At 31.3% G+C, this 25,855-nt stretch overlaps 1 protein-coding gene across 1 annotated transcript in view; it reads right to left on the reverse strand.

Annotated features, from left to right (window-relative positions):
* Nucleotides 1-25,855, reverse strand: part of LOC129984733 (diacylglycerol kinase 1-like) — a 618,611-nt gene that overhangs the window by 62,603 nt on the left and 530,153 nt on the right. Inside the window, exons 11-14 of the mRNA XM_056094680.1 lie at nucleotides 21,648-21,722; nucleotides 20,539-20,658; nucleotides 8,014-8,131; nucleotides 5,590-5,678 (exon numbers count right to left, since the gene is read on the reverse strand). Of these exons, the coding sequence (XP_055950655.1) occupies nucleotides 5,590-5,678; nucleotides 8,014-8,131; nucleotides 20,539-20,658; nucleotides 21,648-21,722 (402 nt within the window). The remainder of the gene's footprint in view (nucleotides 1-5,589; nucleotides 5,679-8,013; nucleotides 8,132-20,538; nucleotides 20,659-21,647; nucleotides 21,723-25,855) is intronic.

Here is a 25,855-nt window from a genome sequence, read left to right on the forward strand (position 1 = left end):
CAAATAAACATAGAAATAGACAGAATGAATGTGACCCTTTTAAAGTTATAAGATTTCTACAAGGATTAACTCTTTCCTGTATAATGACGAGTGTAGCTTATCACTGGTTTTTCACGAAATAGCACAATGACAAGTTCACCTCTTCAATGGTTTTTCATGACATACAGCACAAAGACGAGTACAGCTGGTCCCTGAGTTTTCGTGCCATACAGCACAATGTCAAGCTATACTCATTATGCGACTGAAGGATATGATAATAAATTTGGTTTAAAATTTCTGGTATAATAAATCCAACAGAACCTTTATCGCTTACGTTGTCATCTTAGAACGCTTTCACATAGTGTTTATCGTTATAATTTCTTGGAGCAAGTCACGGCCAAATTGTTTTTGTTGTTTCTAATAGCACTTGTCATTAGACAAGCCCACTGACTTTAGAAAGTTTTTCAGAAACGCCCTCTAGGGCAAAGAGTACGACTTAGCTACACACGTCATAACTCTTTTTACAGGGCGGACTTCATGCATTTCATTCACTCATCCACAGATCGTAATTTAAACCTGAATCAGAAAATGATCACCCCTGATCCAGTACCCCTAGTGGTATTACTCTCGACATGGAGGACTTTGGGACCACGACAAATTTATATGTGCGCCAGCCACCACAAACATGGAGAGTCTTTGGCCGGCGAGGCTCGAACTCGCAACCCAAGGGACGTGAATACAACGCCCTACCAAACAGGTTATCCTGCCCCCGCCAAATTGTTGTTAGTCAATAGACATTTAATGTAAACATCGGTCCGGTCAACATATATTTCTGCTTTCTAGTATACTTAATTAGTATAGAGAAAATACAGTAATCGTTAAAAAATTCGAACTCGAGATTTTGACGAATGTGCATGTTTTTAGACTTTCCTGAATGCAAAAAATACATATTTGGAAAGTTTCAGTCTTTTTGTCTGTCTTTGATATAGATAACTAAAAAACGTTTTGATCTTAACGATGAAATTTGGTGTAGAGTTTTTATTCCAAATCTATAGATTTCTATCAAGTTTTGTGCAAATTACACTTAGGGAAGCATGTAAATCCTGTTGTTCGAATATAATTTAACACAATAACGATAAACGAAGAGAGCTAGATAGATAAAATTCAATAAAAAGAATTAACATTTATAGCCTAGATATCTGTCAAATTGTAGCCAACAAGGGATGGAGGGACTGTCGGTCCGTACTTTTAGAGACATGTAAACGCGATAATTCAAAGTTGCAAGTTATTAAATATATCCAATTTGGTCTGCGATTCTGTGACTACTGTAATTTTGTGTCACATTTTTATTTAAATCGGCCAGGAAAAACTCGTTAAAAACATTAATTCGATTTTCGGAATCTATTAACCGCATACCAGAGATCAATTGTCAAGTAACTCGCCAAGATTACACGATAGACTTAGTAAAAATGCTAAATTCAAGCCAAAGGATAATATTTCATAGTTATTGTGTGCTAATACCATTCAAAGTGTTCTCTAGGATAACACCTTTATTAGAGGGCATGCGAGAAAATTTTGGGGAGACCTCTGTTCCTGGTTACTATAGAAAAATCGGGTAGTGAAATAAACATCATAATGGATAAGAGTAGTATAGACTATGAAGATCGAGCTGATTCTGAAGAAATAAGCATACATCTCATACATTATCTGACACTGATAATGAAATTAACTATAGTGAAATATTAACGAAGACGAAAATGTACTAGACTATTAATAAGTGAGTCTAGTAAATGCTCTAGAGTCGTAGACATACCATCAAAGGAATCAATTTGGAAAAAAACAGATAATGTATCTGAAATAAAGAAATTTGTTGAAGAGCCTGGCGTAAAAGCTGTGATTTTGTGAAAACCAGGTGTTAATCCAAAGCCATTAGAGGGTTTTGAAGAAGTGTTGAACATGAAGAAGTATATGAATTACAATTATATTCATATCAATAATATAACAATTAACAGTGTGCAAGATTTTAAGTAAAAATTAAATGGCTATTCCATGCACAATTTTTCCTCTTTAAACCTTTTTTGTTCATTTAAAGCGATGTGCTTCTTGATATTGACTCAAACTTTGATCCAAAAGGCAAATGACCCGCTAGTTGCAGGAAACGGGTGCTTTTTTCTACAAGTTTCGGTAAATGTTTGATTCAATTAAACGTGATCCAATATTTGATGCTCTTAATGGGCCAATTGATGATGGGAGAAGTTGCAATTGTTGCTACTGCTGCGGTAGTGATGTTGTCTTGTTCCAAATAATCAATTAAAATTGAGATGCAAAAGAAGATTAACAGAAGAAGAATGATTTATCTAATGAAATGAGATTAAAACGTCGAATACCATGCAGCCACCGGCAACTGGAAATGAAATTGTTCTTTTCTCCATGGAGGTCACTGGTGACCGACGAAGTAAAGATTACTAGAAACCCATAATTCGAGTCAATTTTCAATAAAATGGCGAGAAGCAATTAATGTAATATAAAACATGAAAAAATAAACATGCAAAAAGGTCACCGGTGACCTCAGTAAAAAAATGCTTTAGAAATGATTACATTAACTAACTTGTTTGTTGTAATTCATATTTCATTAAAATATTCAACACATAAAGAGAAATTCATGTTGGATTGACGGATAAGCCATGCGAAACTAGAGTGGCATTTAATGTGCTAATGCGTGCCTTGCGCACCCGTAAAAGAATAATCTGCTGCGAATGTTCGAGACTTTATTTATAAAAGACAGTCAATAACCGAACATCTCCCCATAGAAATGCCAGACTTTTGACATTCTAAACTCTAAAACCCAATTTCCAAAACACAATTCTACAAATATCCAGCGTCCAACGTAGGAAGGCGTTCAAAACAACCTGAAGAATAGCGCCATGTTGAACCATTGCAATCAATTCATATGATGTCATAGACTTGTGGCAAACATAACCAATCTACATCACAACTTTTCACCAGTTGCCTTTTCATTTCAGTATCACATGACGAGAACATAACATTTTACATTTCGATAGCATTAAAAATTTAGAAATATTACGATGGCTTAAAATAAAGCATAGAAATTTGGCATATTTAGTGAAAAATTGCAATGCTTTTCACGGTGTTGACTATTTAAAATGAAACAACCCTCAATTTAGTTAAAGTCCTAGCTCAATACAATCAATAAAGATGGCTTTTAGTGCCACAGTGGAAAAGATTTACCACACTGATTAAAATTCAACAATAGAAATAAAACCTGCTGACGTGGTCTCCTCTAAACTTTCTCGCATACTCTCTAATTATGGTTTTATCGGCCTCTTCCCCTCGCATAAAATTATGGACTTTAGATAAGGTCGTAAATATCTTGCATAGCATTAACGAACAGTAGTTACGAAATATAGACCTTCAATGAAAACATAACATTTTTATAGAATCTATTGTGCGAATATATATTTTGAGCATCTTTTTGCCAAGCGAATGAAACCAAAATTAGATAACGAACTACATTTGTAATCACAAGTTAATAAACCAAATTTTATTGATTTAAGTTATATCTATGAGTTATTGCGTTTGCATACTTGCGAAAGTGTAGATTGACAGACTTCTAATCGTTTTATAGATTTTATTTAGAATTTGACAATATCTATATTTTAAATGCTAAATATTTGTAGAAAATTTCATCTGCCCAGCTCTTTGTGTTTTGGAGTTATCGTGTTAATTTGTAATTGAACAGTCAGACATGCAAGTTTTCGCTGAATGGATTTGTTTTAAAATTTACTAGAAATCTGCAAATTGGTTAGAAATCGTAAATCCGTATACCAAATTTCATTCGCCAAATTCAAAATATTTTTCAATTCCTACCATTAGTTCACACTCTTCCTATATTATATATATATATATATATATAAAGCTCAATGTGTGTGTGTTGGCGCTCTACAGAAAAGACCATTTGATCTATAGCTACCAAATTGGTACGTGTATACCTTGGAGGTCGGGAATGTGCACCTGGGGTTCCTTTTTTTGAATTTTTAATTAGAATTTTAATTATTAATTAAAAACTAACTTTCCCGCCAAAAAAATTCTTTTCATTTTCCCCACCGCCAACTGAGTAAGACTTCACTTTTTTTTTCTCCCAACAGTAATGAGGCTTAGGCTTAACATTTTTCGGCCGATTATTTCAAACGATTCTGTATATTTTTTTAATGTTTGATGCATTTGAAATTAAACGTTCTTAATTAATCGATCTTTCAGATTCATTCTGAAGTACTTTTGAATTAAAATAAAACAGAATAAAGGAAATTAAACATGTCTAATCTGCATAGCGTTACCCCAACGGGCGTAGAAAAATTCACGCATTTGCGTTACCGTAACTGGCGTAGAAAAATTCACGCATGCGCATTGTATTGTGATTACTTACATCTATTTTCAATGGAAGCGGACTTGATTTAAATTATTTTTAGGTTAATTGTATGCTTTTGTAATTAAATTGTATTTATGTTAGTTTAAGTTCATCGTTTTTTAAGTAATTTTTTTTACCAGTTTTCGACCGATTATTTTAAACGATTCTGTTTATTTTTTTAGTGTTTGATGCATTTAAAATTAAACATTGTTAATTAATAGACTTGCTCATGATGAATCTGAAAAAAATTTGTTGACAAATTCTTGAGATATTACATAAATTAAGAAAGATATTCTTTAGTGCCCATAAGGTTTAAATGCTCAGTGACTCTGTTTTCAGTAATTATATTACAAAAAAAACTGCTTTGTTTCAGTAAAAATTATTATTATATTAATTGCAGATTAATCATTTACACTTTAATTTAAAGCATAAATTCTACGGGATGTAACAGAAAATTAGAGAGATACAGATTACGTTATGACTGAAGGCCTTTATAATATTATGAGTGAATTGAAATTTGAAGTTTTAAAATATTTTAATGAAGAAGCTATTAAAGTAGGAATTACATAAAATATTTAATTATTAAAATTTTAACGAGATTAAGATTGGCGAACCGGCTGGTCGCCAAAGGCGGCTAGTATATATATATTGTTCAAATTTTTAATCGTTAATAAAATACTTTTTTTCATCCACTCAAGTTGAAACATATTTTTTTAAATCTTGTTGTGGATGACACTTGATGTTAATGCAGTTTTTTCAAATATTAATTAATTAAATTTGTTCAGTAATTTTTATTTCGTCGCCAAATCCGTCGCCATGTCGCTAAATTGTCTCTAAATTTGTCAGCAAGCTCTGAGACTACTGATACGACTCCCGATAATAAATAATATATATATATTATAAATAATATAAGAAAATAAGTAGGAACTGACTTAAAATTTTTTTTATGTATTACTTGTTGAGTTATCCTGCTAGACAAAATTCCAAACAGACGGACACAATTCTAAAAATGTGTTTTTCGATTTCTGGGGAGGCCAGAAGCATGAAGATTCGTCAAAATCTCGAGTAGGAATTTTTTTGACGACTACAATAGTTTCTCTATACTAATAATACAAAAACAGCTAAAAGCATCGATTTTAACCTCTGCATAACAATATTTACAGAATTAAGTTTTAACTACTTACGTGGGATGTTTTCTTGGATTTGACGTAGGTACTTATACAGGATGCTGGAGCTCTCTGCACGCATCTCTCGTGAACGGTGTACTTGCAGACTAAATAAAAGAAAAAGCTAATTAAACAGCTATTCGAACCTCTAGTCTGAAGCATCATTGCATGACATTGTTTTCGACTTGTTTGAATCTATCTTTATATTATTTTTTTAATACTATGCCATCCCATGATACCACGTTGGTGTCATGCGAAAATTGTCGACTAAATGCCCATGCCATCACATTGGTGTCTCGCGAATTTTTATTTATTTTATGATTTTGTTAATTTATTTAAATTATTTATTATTAATTATTTATATTATAGAAATTATTATAATTTACATTAATCATTTAATTATATTATGGAAATGAAAATTATGATTATCAGAATAGCCACAAGCATGAAATCATCAAAAGCAAAATAAATTTATTGTGACCAAAATCTATATTTAAATCGGTTCTAAGTATAATAAAATGTAAAATGAGGCTTCCTTTAAGATTTTTCAGCTGCTGCTTAAATTGATTCCTCTGTAACAACTACATTGGTGATATGTTGTGCTATAAAATAATTCAGTTCAAGATATTAATAAACTTCAAAGTATTTTATGTGACAAAAATCTCATGAATGAGTTCAAAAAGGACTTTCATGGTCCATGAGTTCATAAAAGAAAATCTACTTTAATGTGTCCTTGAATTCGTCGCCAATATGGGAACCCAACAAAACAAGCGGAGTAGTTTTTCTAACAACTCTATTCAGTGTTTGTCGTATCAGCTATTAATAACTGGAATTTTTTCAAAAATATGAATTGGCAACTTGGCATTGTTGGCTTCATTGTTGATGTAAAGGGTACATTAAAATAAATTTCAAAAATAAAGATTAATCATGCAATGTTTGGACAAAAAAGTGATAATATATAAATATATTTTAGAAAACATGAAGAATTTTAATACTTTTCAACACATCATATGCCTTAACGAATTTTTAACTATACTATTAATTAAATCAAATGTAGAACAAAAATATCGCAACTTGATCTTGATTTATTCTTGAATTAAATATCAACGTGACATTTCGATATTATTTTTATGAACAATAACTTCATTTCAATTTCATTTTCAGTATTCTTCATCATTAATAATGAATTTTAATATTTACTATTATATAATATTAACTATCCCTTAACACAATACATAGTAAATTTATGTTTTATTATGTTGTAAAAGTTGTGTTTATGAATACATTTGAATAACATTTGAAAATGCTTTAATATTCTGATATTTATATATATGCTTTAATATTCTGATATTTATATAGAAAATGTTTTGGGTTAAGTGAAGATTAGTGTGCACCCGAGTTTGTCGCCAATATTCTAGCAACCCTAATGCTGTTTTGTTTACTACTTTTTGCAATGGTTGAGTTGTACATAAACTACAACTATATTATGAAAAATGTTAAATTAAAAATATTAAAAAAATATCGATTAAAGATTTTAATTTTGTTCTTTATTATAATTAAAATTTATTAAATAAAGAAAGTTAAGCTTATCATTAAAAGTTATTTTCTTCTTTCTTTTTTTAATGTGAATACGAACAGAAAATATTTATTCTTTTGCAATTTTTAATTGTCAGTATGCGCTTTAAAAAAATCGTCTGCATTCTCACTTTAAAAGACAGCTGCAATGGAATTCTTCGCAGTTCTCGTAATTCTTTTGGTGTTCTAACGGTTGTTTCCCTTCATAATTTGTTATGTCCGGATTATTTCGAACCTGTAGAATGGATGAAGGGTGAGTTAAATATGAGTTAATACCTCGTAATATTATATATAATATTACGAGTTGATGAAGTTAGGAAAGGATGCTTGTTTGAAATTTTGTATTGAGAATGGTTTTATATCGAACCATCAGAATGGATGAAGGGTGAGTGGAAGTTGGGAAAAGGATGTTTGTTTGAAATTTTGTATGAAGAATGTTCCGATTGCTTCTTTCTCCGTTCTTTCTTTTCTTTTGGTTATATACTGCTTCTGTTATACACACAGTCTTTATGTTCAATGTGCTAGCGAAGCTACTAGGTTCCCGCTCCCGCTGCTGGCGAAGCCGTAGGATGTTCTTTTAAGTTAAAAAATTCTGACCGGACAGTATGGAAAAAAAAATACTTAACAGTAAAAAGTCCTAATTAAATGGCGGGAAATGGTAACCATAACTGTTCCGTGGAAGTATTTGTTTATTTTGTCCGCCATCTTTATTGGCGACTTGGCATTGTTGGCGCAGCTGGGTGCACACTAAAATTCACTTTTACCAATGTTTTTACAATAATACATAGATTTTTTTATTTTTATATGTGTAGTGCAAATTTTAAAATGATGAAAATTCTTGAACACATAATTAAAAGAGCTACTTACAGATGCAGCAAAGACCTTTTTTCCCAAGCCCGACTAACATGTTGAGGCAAAGATTGCAGTACGCAGGTCTGTTGAAGTGTTTCAACCTCCAAACGTGATTACCGTCGTCTTTAACATTCTGTAAACAGAAAAAAAGAATAACAATCAAATATATTGCTACTCATCTTTAATCAATCAATTTTTATAAAACCATATACATATGGAATAACGAGAAATTGGATTTGTTTGGAAGTTGTAAATATTCGGTTTAATAAGTATTTGAGACAAGCACTAATTGGTACTGATTACCTCATTTAATGAATCGCCACAATGGAACATTTTAATTAATAATTTTGTTTTAAAATATCCTTGAGTTAAAATCCAATCGTACACTTAGTTGAACTTGAACGTAAACAGTATGACATCGTACACTTAATTGAGGAATGTGTTTACTGGCTTATGCCCTAAAATAAAGCGGGCTTTGCCAGTGATTCTTAGTCACACAATGGAGAAGGAATGAGGTTTGTTTTCCGGCGTATGCTCCTGAACGGATTCTTAGCTTGTGCCGGGTTCACAAAAATCAAAACTCGAATATCACAAAAACTCTTAGTCACACACTTAAATTTTTATTCAAAAAGTAAAACAAATTCTGGTCGCTATTATCTGAATCGGCTTTCACCAGTGGGAATATATATTTCTTAAGAATGTAATCTTTCAGAAGGTTTTAAATTTAAGATACTAATAAATGACTGATACCAAGTATAAATTCATTCAATTTGTTCTACAACCAAACGAAGGTGACTTTCAAATAACAAAAATTTTAATCGAATACTTAGTTGTTTTAATACGTTGGCTGCCACCATTGATGCTGTGATTCGAACCACTTATTTAAATAAGCACTTCCTTCTTGGCTACCTTTTATTACTGCAAAAGATATAGAGAAATCTAATTCGAAAGCAAGTAAATCACTGCCAATTCACGCTGTAGTCAACAATTTACTGTAGTATCAGGAAAACGGATAATGAATCGGTGATTTGAATCACGGTAGCATCTTAGATGCCTTTTACTTGGGATTCGAATAAATATTTCTTTTTTATTTTCTTACATATGAAAAAACAACAACAACAAAAAGAAACATTTTAATTGCAAAAAAAATTTCAAATCTTGACATTTTGAAATTTTTTTTTGCAATTAAAATGTTTCTTTTCTTCAAATCTTGACATTTTGACTAACTTTCATGTTTCACACTTCTACGAGTCCGATTTTTTTTTTTTTTTTTTTTTTACACAGAATGTATCTGTTAGTTAATGAAAACAAAAACTCGACAACGAAATAAAATGAACAAACGAAATTTTAATTGCCATCGTTAAGAAATCAAATTTTGGGCGAGACAAATCTATAGGAAGTCTGCCTGTCTGTTCATCTGACCATTTAGAGAGAAGAAACAACTGATAATAAAGATACTGAATGGAAAAAATAGATGTCTGACTTTCATATCAAAACTGTAATTAAATTTAAAAAATACATTATCTCTATATCTGCATAAATATAAATACTGTAACTGAAGATATATGAAATGGGCATGTGGCTTTATCTCTAGAATTGTAGACTTTTTTTCAAGTTTTGTAGCAACTTCATCAGTTGGTTAATTGTTTATAGTTCTTTCTATTCATATGCATGCTGAAACGAAATGAAGTAGACAAATAAAACATGGCGTGTGTTTATGAGTCGACCTTTTATTCCTGCATAACATTTTAGAAAGAGGGCTGAAGCTTGTTTCTCTTCTCTTTACGACAAAGCTAAATACAAAGCGCGCCGTATTTCATAATATATGAAAGAGTTGAGAGAAGGAAAACCTTGATTGCTTAACAAGTTGGTTAATGAGTAAATCTTCCGCGATTCATATCCATTATCTTATTAGATGACTTGTTTTCCTCCACGAATAACAAAGGGAATTATCTAATTAGACAGATGGTTCGATTCCAAAGTGCGTTAAATTTAAATAGGTATATTTGATAAGGTAATTTGCGAAGATTAAGGCGCATAAGTGTTTGTCCTTTTCGCCATCCAACTTTCCAATTCGAGGAATGTGTTGCTTTACAAATTAAGAATTCATCAAGACATAGTGCTTGATAAATTCTTAATGAATTCTTCATCAAGGTGCTCGTGGTTTATGTATAATGTTTGAATTGAATTATAGTGTCTTAGAATGATTTAATACAGTTTATAAATTTTAGAAGCGGTAATTCAACGCCTGTAAAGACGTATGGACATGTTGATTAAAATATTAAGGAATAAAATGTCAATGAAAAATAATAAAAATGCTGACACTATATATAATGAATAATGTTTTGCGATCGCTGTTGGCCAGGATTGATTAGTTCATATGGGATTCAGATACAAACTATTGATAAAGTATGTTCACCATTGTTAATACGAAGTTGAATATCAGGAAGAGAAAATTCGTCCTGTCATCTTATTTTCAGCTTAAAAAAGGATATACCGGCGTCCTGGCATAGGAGTAGCGCGTCTTTCCAATGATCTGGGCGTCCCGGGTCTGAGTCCCGGTTCGGGAATGGTTCTTCTTCTTTTGTGTTCTATCTGTGAGGTGTGTGAATGAGCCCACCTATAGAGAAGTTTAGTTTTTTTTTTAGTTTAGTTATATTAACGTCCCGTTTGAAGCAACACTAGGGCTATTTTGGGACGGACCTCGTCATTTTGAACCGCGGTCAGATGACGAGGACGACACCTGAGCTGGCACCCCCCTCTCCACACCACACCACACCAGCGGGAGGACGTTTGGTCAGGACGGATTTAACGTGCAACAGACCCCCTTACACGACGGTTCTTCGGTGGAATCGGGTCTCGAACCTGAAACCCTCCGGTTCCGAAGCTGAGACCTTACCACCAGGCCACCACCTATAGAGAAAGTGCCCCCATAAAGAGCGAATGTGATGCATGAAGCAGCTAAGTCGTATTCTTGGCTCTAGCTGGCGCTACTGAAAAAACAAGAGATGCTCACTCGGCTTACATCGCTGAAAGATAACTGTCGGCGGGCTTGTAAAATGCCGTAAGTCACAACAAAATGATATAAACGCATTAACATGCCTCTATGTTTTTTTTGCTGAGGCATTTATCAACATTTAACCCTCCGATACGCTGCTGAACGTCAGTGGTATTTTGAGAGTGATATCATATAGTTGTTGTTTATTATTTTTCTAGAAAAAAACCAGCATTTTTAGTGTATCAAACATTTTATAATAAACATATTAATTCGTTTTATAAATATTCGAATAGATTGAATAATAAAATTTCTGCATTTTTATGATATTTTGACAATTCTATGATGATAACAGCAATTTGAATTCAGAAACTCTTAGTTTATATTTCTGATCTAAAAATTGAAAAGGATTTTTCCAGTCAACTGATTAAGCAAACAGTAATGCTATTCAGTCATATGATTAAGACGTTACACAAAATGAGTGGCGGTGGTCTCCCCAAAATTTTCTCGCATACTCTCTTATAAACTTGTCATGCCAGAGAGTCTTTTACATGGCACTGGCGTACAATAGTTACGGAATATTAACTTTGGCATGGATATAGCAATTTTACTGAATCTATCGAGTGGTCTTTGGCGAGTTATCTGGCTATCAATTTCTTGCATAAGTTTAATAAAAACCGAAAATCGAATTCATGTTTTAGATGCATTTTTAGCAACCGATTAAAGCAAAAATTTGATACAGAATTACAATTGTAGTCACGAAATCCCGTACCAAATGTGATATATTTAAGTCATTGCTTTTTTTTGAATGATCGAGTTTATATATTTCTGAAAGTACAGACCGAGCGACGGTCAATCTCATATTAGATTTGGCTCAAAATTTGACACGTTTCTACATCATAGATATCAAATTATATTCGAACAGCCAGATAGACAGACTTCCTCTGAGCGGATTTTGCTCAAAATTAGACAGAAATCCTCAAATTTGTATAAATACTGCATGCCAAATTTCAACCGTCTAGTTCAAAGAGTTTTTATCTTTTCACAGACAGACATACAGACAGGCATTTTCCTAAAATATGTTTTTCGAACTAGGGGGAGTCTGAAACGTGAAGATTCATAAAAAACTTGTGTTCGAAATTTTTGATGATTACGGTGCTTTCTCTACATTACGTACACGAGAAAGTTAAAAAAAAAGATGGTGATTTGGTTCTCTTTTTTGAAATTTTTCAGTTACAATATGAATATTGATTCAAATAACATAGCAGCTTAATGATCGCTTATTAAGAGTTTAATTCATTCTAGAAACGAGTTTTCGAATAATCAATATATTTCTTTCCAATTAGTTGAACGGAATTCTATGTTTTAATTTATAGACCTTTTAAACTAAGAAATTGAACAAAGGGTTAAAAAATTATTAATTTTTACAACCAGAATACAGCAATGAATATCTTAAGTTTGCAGTATTTCTTTTTTTTTGATTTTTATTTTTGCAATGTTTCTTTCTTTGATTTTTGTTAATCTTATTAGCTTTTTTCAGTAACTATTCATAATTACTAAAACTATTCTAAAACTATTCGCAAACTATCCTCATTAACTAGATATTATACAGTTAATTTATTAACCAAACATTTATTTTCAGAAAAATAAAAATAAGAAAGAACTTATAACGGCACCCAAACTTTGGAGCTCTTATATGAAACTTAATATGAGAAAAGTGATAAAATTAGATTACGGAAAGTTTAAACAATGAGGAAATTGAAAAATATTGTAAAGGGTCTTCGATTTCATCATCATATTGTTTTTCAATTTTTTCGTACTTTATGCAAAATTATTGAAAAAAAAATTGCAGGAGTAGTTTACCTAAAACGTTCTCGCATTCTTTCTAATAAATTTGCCCTGCTTAGGGAAGGTTTTACATAACAATCTTACAATAGTTGTGAAATATTAAACTTTGGTGCGAATTTATTATTTTTACTGAATCTATGTGAAAATCCTTGGCGAGTCTTTTGGTGATGAATCCCATGCATACGGTTAACAGTATTCGAAAATCTAATTTGTATTTTTTGATGCGTTTTTCCCAATAGATTGAATAAAAATTTGACTTCACAAAACTGCATTTGTAATCGCAACATCACATATAAAATTTGATTATATAAGTCATAGCAACTTTGATTTATCATGTTAATATAGTTACGAAATTTCCGGGGTTTGTTTGGATAGTGGGGGTTATATGGTGTGAAGAACGCTCAATCACCAGGCGGCAGTAGAAAATAAAACAACGACGTTTATTTATACGAAGACACACAGGACAGCAGAAAGACGACAACTATATACAGCACAGAAGACGATTATCTTCAGCCGAGACGTGCAGCATACAACAGACTCTACTGCAGACAGTAGCACACAGCTTAGTTCAGCACTAGCTTCACTCCGTCGCTGCTCCGCTTACCTCTGGAAGGCCAGTTCTTTACCGTCGGTTCCGACTACAACTCTCCGATCTGGTTCACGACGAATCAATTCACCCCCTCTCCCCGTCAGCTGCAGCTCCTTTTATAGGTCTCAAGGGGCGGGGCTAGAAGCCTCTCAACCAATCAGGAACGTTCGAGGCGTAACTCGGTTCCTACTGGACGGCTCGGGAAAATTCTCGATGTTTCGGGTATAATCTATTTTGGCGCCAAAGTCGCCAAATGGTCTCCAAGCTCTGGGACCTCCTATGGAACCCACTATGCTGGGAAGCCGCATCACAGATTCGTAACAATATGTTTCTAAAAGTACAGATCGACAGATAATCCATCCACTGTTCAATCTGGTTGAAAAATAGTCAGATGTCTACACTGTAGATGTTAAATCTGTGTAAGGAATCTTATCTATGTAATTTTCTTTATTTGTAGCTATAGTGTTAACTAGTGTTAACGGACAGAAGGCTTCCTTTGAACACATTTTACTCAAAATTGGATTGGTACTCAATAGGAATTTGAAACATTGTAGTGCAAGAATTACAATGTGGACACATAGATATTTGTTCATCATGTAACTTATTTGTGAATATTTTATATGACCTGTTCGTAGGCAGGTTAAAATGGATTTGGATCAGTTAGCAAGATTTCTCAAATTCAGTGATACGTCATAAAGTATGAAAAAATTTCCGGAATTATATGAAATGCAGTGTAGCTTATCTAATCATAGCATAAAATTTAATTTCTAAACCGATAGATTATGCAAATTTATCCCCTTAGAAAAATATTTTAAATGACTTAAGTTAACCCTTTAAAGGGCTATTTTTTTCTAATCCTATTATGTTACAATATTTTTAGGCTTGAAATTAGAATAAGAAAAGCGATTCATTTAGCTAATTAGATAAATTTAATTTGATTAATTAATTAATTAGGTTAATTAATTATTAAGTAAAAATCAAGACACATCAATTTGTGTGAGATAAAGAACTGAAGCATCTACGTTTCTGTCTTTCTAAAAAAATTTGCCAGAACTGATGCCACCCTACACAAATTCATACAAAGATTGATAAATTTGGGGGGAAGCATACTTCCTACAGCCCTAGAAAGGGTTAATAAAGTTAAAAAGTCATGGAGTCTAAAATTTTAAGCAATTTCCAGGTCTTATTGATCACATTTAGAAAATATCTTTAGCGATGTAATATTATTGACAAAAATTTAATTCTTATGCGATCAAAATTTACTGAGTCATGAATCTTTGAATGTCATAACTTTAGAGGTTCTTCAATTGCCGTCTTGGGAAAAATCCCCCAATGTATGTCATTTTTCGACACTGTTCATTGATTAATTTAAAACAATTTTACGAGTTTAGAAAACAGCCTTTCGGCTACAATTATGAATTCCCTCATTTATTTCACAAATAAAAAAATAAAATAAAGCACGGTTCTTGGTGATTATCAAAAATTTTTTAGCAATAAATTTGCTTATTTTATACCTAAATGGAGTGTTAACCAACTGGAGTGGTCTCCGAAGAGTTTTCTCGCATACTTTCAAATAAAGGTGTTATTCCAGAGAATGCCTTACATAGCATTGGCGTACAATGGTTACGCGATATTAACTTTTGGCGGGAATTTATTATTTATATTAAATATATCGTATTATTCTTGGCGAATTATTTGGCGATTAATCTCCGGCATGTTGCTAATATTCGAAGATAGAATGAGTGTTTTTGACGCGTTTTTTTGAATCAATTGAAACAAAAAAAATGATATTAAATTACGCTTTTAATCACAAAATCGCATGCCAAATTTCATTTATTTAAGTAACCGTATTTTTGAGTTATTTGCATGCTTATAAAAGTTTAGACAGACAGACTGTCAATCTCTAGTTGGAGTTGACTCAAAATTTGATAGGTGTTTAGACTACAGATGGTATTTCTTTGTATGGAATGTTATCTATATTTTGGTTTTGTAATTATCGTGTTGACTTATATTAGAACGGTTGGTCAGACAGACATTCTCTGTGCAGAATTTGCCCAAAATTTGATAGGAGTATAGAAATTTGGTGTGAAGACTGTATACCAAATTTCATCCATTTAGATAACAGAGTTTTTGATCTAGAAGGACGAATCTAGCATTTTTGATCTAGACTATCTGTGTCACAGTAAAATCTGTGTCAAGACAAATCTGTGTCACATTCGAACATTTTTCAAAAATGTATTTTTAGAATCCATTTCATGATGGTATAAAACGTGGTGAAAATCTCATGTTCTAATTTTTTGACGCTTACTATACTTTCTCTCTATAGTACATATACGAGAAAGTAAAAAAAAAAAAGATATTTCTAGGAAATAATTTATTTTTATTTCTGAAGTTTTTAAGAATCTCTGATTTCTTTCATTAAGACCAGCAACGTAAGTAGAACATTACTTTTCTGTTACGACTCTAAACAATCTTCGGAGTTTCATGATGCGTCTATTCTAAATTTCATTCCTTTACAGATCTTGCTTTCATGATATTATTACAGCGTTAGTTATTTATCTATACTTATAAATAAAGCTCAATGTGTGTGTGTGTTGGCGCTCTACAGGCCAGGTCATTTGACCTACAGCTACCAAATTTGGTACATGTATACCTTAGAGGTCGGGAATGTGCACCTGGGGTCCCTTTTTTGAATTTTTAATTAGAATTTTAATTATTAATTAAAAACTAACTTTCCCGCCAAAAAAATCTTCCATTTTCCCCACCGCCAACTTCTTTTCCGCCAAAAAAAAATCGCAACTTGGCGAAGAAGGGGGTTAAACTCCGGTTCAACCTATTTAATTATTAAAATTTAAACGAACATTAAGATTGGCGAACCGGCTGGTCGCCAAAGGCGGCTAGTATTAAAATAGTTTAGTAACCGCTAAATTTATATATATTTCTGTGAACAATGAAAGATAATATTTTTATTAAACAATGAAATTTTCCTAGTAATTGAGTATACATAAATTATATCTTTCTGATTAATTTTAATATAGCATCGAAATAATTATTACTCCTTCATTTGTGCATTGGAATTCGTACGATTCTAAATTCATTTTTCAATGTTTCACAATAAATTTGATTTGACTCGAAAAAATCCGTCCAATAAAATGGTACTTTAAATTTAATTTATGAATTTTTCAATTTAGTTAGATTTAGATTTTTTTATGATACTCACATTTTTTTGTTGTTTATTGCAAAAATTTACAATACTTCGTTTCCAAATCGATAATATATTGTGATTCGTCATTGTAATAACGTGCCTCATCTGATACTGCTAGTATCCCATAAATTCAAATTATTACATTATTCAAATCATATAAAAGTTCACTCAATTCATAACGTTATGATTCTACAATACACTTTAAACATATTACAGTCATTTTCAGATTTCAAAATTATTTTCCAATAAATTAAGTTAGCAATCCAAAAGACAGGAAGACAAATGTCAAAACAATATCTTGGAGGCTTGAAGAACACTTAAAACAACACTCATTTGCATCCTTAAGGCTACCCAGAAACATTTAAGTTCAGAATGATTTCTGAAAGGTCAAAGTTGGATCTTAGAAAATCCAGCACGGGCAGTAGATTCTAAGCACGACATTATCCTGCAAATCATTAGATCCAAGACAGAGATTCTCATTCTTCTCGGAGCAATTTACATGAAACAGTAGATCTACCAAATTACCGATGGCATCATGCATTGCTTTATTGTAAGAGAATCCTCTAATTCGCTCGCCAAATTGGAAGACGAGGGTTCTGATTATTCCAAGAAACATTATTCACGGACGATTAGAGTCCGGTAGTCTGTCATCGTGCAAATGGAAGGAGTGCGATCATTTTCACGTATGCTGAAATTGCGGTGGAAATTACCATGATACCGCGTCATTCTAGCATGTTCACCAAGGACAGTGTTTAGCGCAGTTGAATAATATGATCACATAGTAGACATTGCTTGATCATTATTTGGCGCAAGATTTGGTTCCAAATTCATTAAATTTGGAACCAATTCATAAATTTACATGCTATTATAAGGAAATATAAATCTGATTTAAACTTTTTTAGTGTTACAAAGAAATGAAAAGATCAGAAATAACTAATTACATATTTCTTGTACATTGTATTCTTTAAATTTTAAATGTTACTTTCTCGTTTAATTTTGCTTTCAGTTAGTTAATTGCAAGTTATCTATATATTTAAAATAACTAGGTCCTCCCCCCCCCCCTTACTCGGAAAACATCTAATTTCAGAGCTCTAAATACAGGTGCGGTTTCTCAAATTTTTATTTCATAATGAAGTTTATAACTTCTAGATTGACCTCACCATGTTTCATTTTCTAAAGAAATGTCTAAAACCCTGCTTCATTATACTCATTTCAAAGTAAGGGGAAGAACCCAACGAACGAAACATTTCACTGATTTCGCCAATTTTCATTTCATATGAAAACTCCTGAACTTTATATACATCATCAATGGTCCCTGCTCACTTTTTGAGAAATATTGTAAAATATAGTAATTTTGAAAAGTCACTCATTTCAACAACTTGAACAGAACCAATCAGAATGCTCTATCATTACTACGTTTCTTTTGTTTTGATAAAATATAATTTATCAAAATTGGCCCACATGATCATATCAATATTATTAATGTGGTGGAACAATTGATCGCCGAAGGCTGCTAATGATTATATAAAAAGTAAAATACCAAAGTAAAATCTGGTTGTCTTGTTTATCTATACTTATAATAAAGCTCAATGTGTGTGTGTGTGTGTGTGTGTGTGTGTTGGCGCTCTACAGGCCAGACCATTCAACTTATATCTACCAAATTTGGTACATGTATACCTTAGAGGTCGGGAATGTGCACCTGGGGTCCCTTTTTTTGAAATTTTAATTAGAATTTTAATTATTAATTAAAAACTAACTTTCCCGCCAAAAAAATCTTCCATTTTCCCCACCGATAACTTTCCCGCCAAAATAATCTTCCATTTTTCCCACCGCCAAATGAGTAAGGCTTCAGTTTATTTTTCTCCCAACAGTAATGAGGCTAGGGTTAACATTTTTCGGCGGATTATTTCAAACGATTCTGTTTATTTTCTTAATGTTTTATGCATTTAAAATGAAACATTGTTAATTAATCCATGTTTCAGATTCATTCTGAAGTACTTTTGAATTAAAATAACACAGAATAAAGGAAATTAAAAATGTATAATCTGCACAGCGTTACCCCAACTGGCGTAGAAAAATTCACGCATTTGCGTTAGCATAACTGGCGAAGAAAATTCACGCATGCGCTTTGTGTTCTGATTGTTGTCATGACAACCATTATCAACAGATGATTTAAATTATTTTTATGTTAGTTGCATGCTTTTGTAAGTAAATTTTATTTATGTTAGTTATATATTTTTTTGTATATGCTTATAGTTTTAAGTACATCGTTTTTTAAGTAGTTTTTTAACGTGTTTTAGACCGATTATTTTAAACGATTCATTTTATTTTCTTAGTGTTTGATGCATTTAAAATTAAACATTGTTGATTAATCGATCTGTTCATGATGAATCTGAGAAAATTTTGTTGACAAATTCTTGAGATATTACATAAATTAAGAAAGATATTCTTTAGTGCCCATAACGTTTAAACGCTCAGTGACTCTATTATCAGTAATCATATTATTAAAAAAATGCTTTGTTTCAGTAAAAAATATTATTATATTAATCGCAGATTAATCATTTACACTTTAATTTAAAGCATAAATTCTACGAGGAGTAACAGAAAATTAGAGATATACATATCACGTTATGACTGAAGGCCTTTTTAATATTATGAGTGAATTATATGACTATCAAAATTTGAAGTTTTAAAATATTTTGCTGAAGAATCTATTAAAGTTGCAATTGCATAAAATATTTAATTATTAAAATTTTAACGAACATTAAGATTGGCGAACCGGCTGGTCGCCAAAGGCGGCTAGTAACAAATATTTTCAAAAATTATAAACAATCTCGATTTAAATATTTTAGATAATCTCTTCGGCTCTATTTTTAGATTAGTTGTATATTCTCAATTTTCAAAAGTAACTATTTCTAAACGTATTTAAAGTATGTGATTACTTTCGGGATGAATTTTTTTTGAAAACTTTCGAAAATAATTATAATTTTGAGTATTTTTTTTTTTAAAAAAAGGTTGAAAAAACATCTATGAAACCAAAATGTACCAATCAAGTAAACTTCTAGAGGCCAGTCCATGCGACCGATCGTAATGAGGTTTCAGTTAAAGATATTCAGAGGTATGAGCTCATACCTCTGAATATTTATTTCGGACATCTCATCTCGATCGGTTGAACGGCCACAAGATGTCCATATAGCGGCAAAGTTTTTTTATGACCTCCCTGTACTTCATAATGTAAAAAAAAAAATTTTAATTTCATGTTCCTTATCAGTTAATATCCAGTATTTAAAGATTCTACACAAATACAGCTTATTTCTTTGTTCAGAAACTATATAGTAAATTTCTTAAGTTATGTGCAAAATTTTAAACAAATCATTTCATAAAATTATAGACTAAAAGATTTTTATTTTATATCTTTTTTTAGCAATAATATATATATATATATATATATATATATATATATAATTTAAAAATTTTCTAATCTATTTCATGCAAAAAATTCAAAAGTGTCACATTTTCATTCAAAATGTCATCACATAACCTCAAACAACTTATAATTCTTTCGAAATTTTATGTAAATCTACACGATCGATTATTCTAGCAGATATATTTTTAAACGAAAACTTCCTAAATGTCATGGAAATGCGTTTTTATGCGACGGGTACATTCAAATCATTTTAAAGCGCAGACGAAACGTGATCGTAATTGTTTAAACAGGATTTAACCCTCCCCATCCTTGGAGATTCCAAACCAATTTCCATTATTCACTTTACATATAATTTAACCAAATTTATACTATTTACGACGCATTAAAACATCAGGGGGGGGGAGCAGAAAGATTTACTGGAATTGCTATGGATTTATAGATTTATTGGATAAGACATAAAATTTATCTCCACTTACAGCGTCCAATCCTAGGAGCACAAGAAGAGGTATGGTTGTAAGTCCTCCCCTTTTCCATTCCTCCAGGGAGACTGTACCATCTGAATCGTAATCGATTTCAACCATCATTTCTTGAAGAATCTGCAACAAAGCAACGGGAGACACGCATAAATTCGCTTTGACAAAAAATATATAAAGAGTTTTGAAATATCATAGCCATTAAAGACTCAGTTAAGCCTAATTTATGAATTGGTGAGGAAATATATGATATGATTGATTCTTGCAGTTTTTCAATATAAACGAACTCGAAGAAAATTCAATTTATGAGTAGATTTAGATGGATTTAAGGTTTTCGGTGAAACCAATTATTCTGATTAGAGGAGTTGTTTCGTAAAATATATCTTTAATATAAGCATTTTTGTGGCCTAAATTTACTATTAATTTTCTTTACGAAATTTGCAACGTAAATATTTTATCTCTAAACAGAGATCAATTTTCAAGTTCTATCTACCATCGATAATTTTATTCTGATCTTTATAATAGATCATAGTTATTTTAATAACCAATTGAATTAATTGAGATTGAGAGTAGATTAGTTGGATTGGAAGTTTTTGGTGAAAGTGATTATCTGGATTAAAGGAGTTGTTTCATAAAGCGATCTTTAGTAGGAGCATTTTAGTGTCTAAAATTACTTTTAATTTTCTTTTTCGGAATTTACAACGTAAATATTTTGTCACTCCTTATTTCATTATTGTATAATGTATAGTTGTGTTGTTATTTTTTTATATGTAAATTTAAACACTTTTTTTTTCTTGATAAATTTTTCCTCGTATACCCATTTAACCGACTGGGAATCCTAGAGATTCCAAGTTCGGGGATATTTTGTGGTGAAAAGAAAAGATGATTTGCCTGAGGGCGAGTTTTCTGAAATGGCGAAATGCAATTCTCCCATTTTTTTTTTCAAATGCAATTTTAACACTGTTTGTTACCAGTTTTTGTAGTTATCCAAGATGTTGGAACTTTTGTTGTGTGTTTGGGTGATAATGGCATATTTAAAAATGTAGGATACTTATTTGAAATCTTATCAAAGAATATAAGAGATGGAGAATGTCCATTCAGCAAAAACTTACCGGCTTTAGTTCGGATACGTCCCATCCGAGGTATTCTGCAACCGTCATCATCTGATTCACGATGCAGTCCATTTCCTACAAAGAAAGAAAAGGAAATATTAATAAACTAATAATTTTGTATGTAAAAAGATGAGTATTTGCTTCGGTGTCTTTTATGCAAATATTAAGTTTGGACCAACTTTGATGAAATTTGGCATATTTGTTCTTAAAGGCAAGGAAAAGGACACGGTTAACTTTCAAAAACCCGAAATTTATAAATGAGTTAATTGTAAATTAAATAAATTGTCCATGTTTTTCAGCTACATTTTTAGAAAAAAAATTTCTCTCAGAGATGAATTTTATACTATTTTAAAAACTAAAAATTATTTTTTAATGATTTAAATTTCATTTTTGTTTAATTTTAATAAATTTTCAAAACTGAATTTTGAGCATAATCTGTCATTTTTAATTTTATGATGAAATTCAAACTCATTTTAATATTCTATAAAACATTAATTGTTTGTTAATGCTCATCCTAAAATTAATATGAATAATTGCTTTCTTTTAGACATCAACTTTGAGATAGGTTTTTCACTGTTTCTGTTAGTTTGTAGTATAATAATATTACATTTACATCCGCAGTAATTTGTAATGCATTAATCATTTAAACAAAAATCCCTATCTTTCAGTCTCATCAAATTTTAATATTTTAAATATTATTGATAATTGTGATTAATTATTTTAATAAATATTTATAATTACGAATGTACAGACCGAAAGAGGACCAATCGCTGATTCATTTGCTTTATAATTTCATAATGGTCTAAATATTATATGCTTAAACAATGCACCAAATTTCTTCGAATTTGTTATTTATGTTCTGTTGTTTTTTTAATTATCTTGTTTACTTGGTCACAGACAAAAAACTTAAGGTGAATAAATTTTGTTCAAAATTTAAAAGAAATCTAAAATTACGGTATCAAAAACCCATACTAAATTTTACCCGTTCAACGAGATGATGAATTACTATTGGCAGAGGCAGGCAGACATTCAGTGTGGTTCTAGATGCAGAAATCCGTAAAAATCTAGAGTTCAAATTTTTTTGACGATTTTATACTTTCTATTATATAATTCGCACATGAGAAAGCAAAAAGTATTGAAATATAAATTATATATTTAATATCTTTTTGTGTCAAAAGACGCAACCATATATAATGAATTCATTTCTTTTATCAAGTTTGTTAGATAGTTTGAAGAGAAAAGCTTAAAAAGCTTTTGTAATTTCTTCATTTTTTCAAATGGTGAACCAAAATAATTAATAACAGAAAACATGTATTCAGTAAGCTCATTAATAAAGTGATTTTTATTACTATTTTTTCGTAAAAAGCGAATTAAAATATTTTTTCAGCATGTGACATTTTCTTTATTTTTTTTAATAGCTTTTATGATATTCCAAGTATTTCGGCTTAATTGATCGTATTAGAGTCTTAATTTTTTAAATGAATGAAAATAATTAATTTTTTTTGCAATGCAATGGAAAAAGGAAACATTATCAAAGAGCGCCTTAGATACAAGACGGAATTTTTTTATGTTACTTGGAAAAAAATTTATAAATTCTTTTATATCAAAGGTAAATAGACTAACAAAAAACCCCCATCCAGAACTTTCTTAGAAGATACATTTGTTTACACGTTTCTTCTTAAAAATGTTTAATTAAAAGAATATAAATTACTTTTAAAATTGGATTCGTTTATTTTTGAATACTGGTTTTCGCATTTTTTTTTTTTTTTTCGAATTTTAAGGCGATAATTTCAAATTATTGAAAGATCATACATTCTGTTAAAGGAAACATTTTATATTCACTCTATAAAATAAGATGTTCTGTTACTCATCATATTAGATAGATCTCAGTTCGCTATATTTATAAAAAATAGTGCTTTCTTATGTATTTGTTGCGTATGTTCAGATAAATTTATATTAATTTATAGCTAAGTCATGAAGTTTAGTTTAGTTATATTATCCCGTTGCAAAGACACACTAGGGCTATTTTGGGACGGACCTCGCGATTTTGAATCGCAGTCAGATGACGGAGACGACGTCTGAGCTAGCACCCCATCTCCGCAACACACCATACCACACCGGCAGGAGGGCGTTTGGCCCTGACGGATTTGGCGCGCAACAGATCTCTCTACATGACGTTTCTTCGGCGGAATCGGGTCTCGAGCTTGAAACCCTACGTCTCACAAGCCGAGACCATACCACCAGGCCACCGCGTCCCCATATAGACATCAAAGTTTCCTCATAGGTAGCTAGCTGTAACTTAATGCACGACCAAACGCAAAATTTTAAAATTTAAAGGAGATAATTTTTCATTTAAAATTTTGTTCTGTTTTGGAGGAAAAACTGCTTTGTAGAATCAGTAACTGGTATTCTACAGCAATCAATAGTTTTTATTAGTAAATTTACTCATAATTATATTGCAGTTATAATTTGTACAATTAATATCTTCGTAATTTAAAAGAGGTTAAATTCAGTTATCTAAAACAATGAAAATCATTGTTATAAATTGTACTTAAAGTATTTTTATACACATTAAAATTGGAAAAAAATGTAGGCAGTTAACTTCATTTGATTTGCTGAAATTTTTCATTTTTAAAATGATATGTAAAAATCGTTTATCCAATAATATACTATGATCATATTAAAGAAAGAATAAATTATTAAAATTAACTTTAAATTAAAAAAATAAAGCAAACTTTTCTTAGAGAACATCTAGTACCGAAAAAACAATTGTGTATCAAACGTAATGCTTTATAGCAAAAGGCTTTATTTCATGAGCGTTTTAAACGGTATTTCAAGCGAAATTCCGCTGTTTACAGAAAAGTTAGCAACATATAAAATTAATATGTTAGAAAAAGGTTTTAAATGCTAGCAGCAAATATGTCTTTACAATTTGGTCGAAAAATAAAACTAATTTTGAAATTGAAATAATAATTAAAAAAATAGTTACGAACAAATATATTTTGTGAAACCAATTCCTGATAAGCAATGAACGCATTTGTTTTATATTTTATAGAGAAAAAGACTTGCATCTTCCAACATCCACTATTGGAAACTAAGTTCATCCAACTTCTTTAATATGGCTCTTTTCAACCAACTTCCTCTGAAAGAGAATCTTTGCAGATCTTTTCGTGGAGTCTTCAGGGGATTTTAGTCCAAAGACGTGTTGCGAGGCAGCACCGGCAAGAACCCCGGCGGAAAAAAGAAGGCTGATGAAGATCAATGGCTCGCAATCTTGGCGAAACTATGAGGGGGACAGGTTTCAGAAAACCCAATCAAGAGAACTTGTAATCCTTCCACTTGAGCCCTCCCTCCCACACACAGCGGGGAGGGTAGCCTTGAAAGAGTGAACGCTCTCGACCACCCCTTCCTCCCCAACACGCAAATCTCTATCACTGATGTAGGCGAAAGCGAGTGTTATTAGTGGTGGCGATTAGTTGGAGGAACGATATGTGTTTCCAAGACTTTATTGATGGAGAGACAGAGTGTTGTCGTATCGACTTAGGGACTTGGGGGCGATAGGAAGAGTTTCAACTTGCCTCTCATTTTAAGATTTATTAAAAAGTCAATATTTTGAACATTGCATTTAAAATTTCAAAAGGGAAGCAAAAATACTTTTTCAGATGATATTTCTATCCAGTTTCATTGCAACAAGATTTAAAATTCTATTTTGCATCTAACAAGCGGATTTTTCGGATTCGTTTGAAATAAGTTCAAAGTCAGTAATAATATATTATTATTTATTTTATTAATCTTGTTATTATAAACTTATTTCAAGACGATGCATACTTCTCTCTTTATGTATAAGACAGTAAAAAAAAAAAGTGGAATTAATTTTTATAAATTCCTTCCCTTTAACTATTTAATTATCAAAATAGTAAAAGGGAAGGAAAATAAAACTTTTTTTTCTTACTGTTTGGCTTAAAAATAAAGCTATTTTTTAATAAAATAAAATAATGATGTCTAACCAGCGGGAATGCTCCCTCCAGAACTTTCTCGGGGACTCTCCAATAAAGGTTTTATCATCCCTTCCTCTGCACAAAGGGCAGAGGAAGGGTAAGGCAGTGAATTGACACCGGTGAAGGATAGTTACGAAATATAGATATTTGGAATGAATACAGCACTTTTGCTGAATCTATTGCGAGTATACATTTTGCAGCCAATTTACC

Source organism: Argiope bruennichi, chromosome 9 (assembly GCF_947563725.1).
Source record: "Argiope bruennichi chromosome 9, qqArgBrue1.1, whole genome shotgun sequence".
Lineage (NCBI taxonomy): Eukaryota > Metazoa > Arthropoda > Arachnida > Araneae > Araneidae > Argiope > Argiope bruennichi.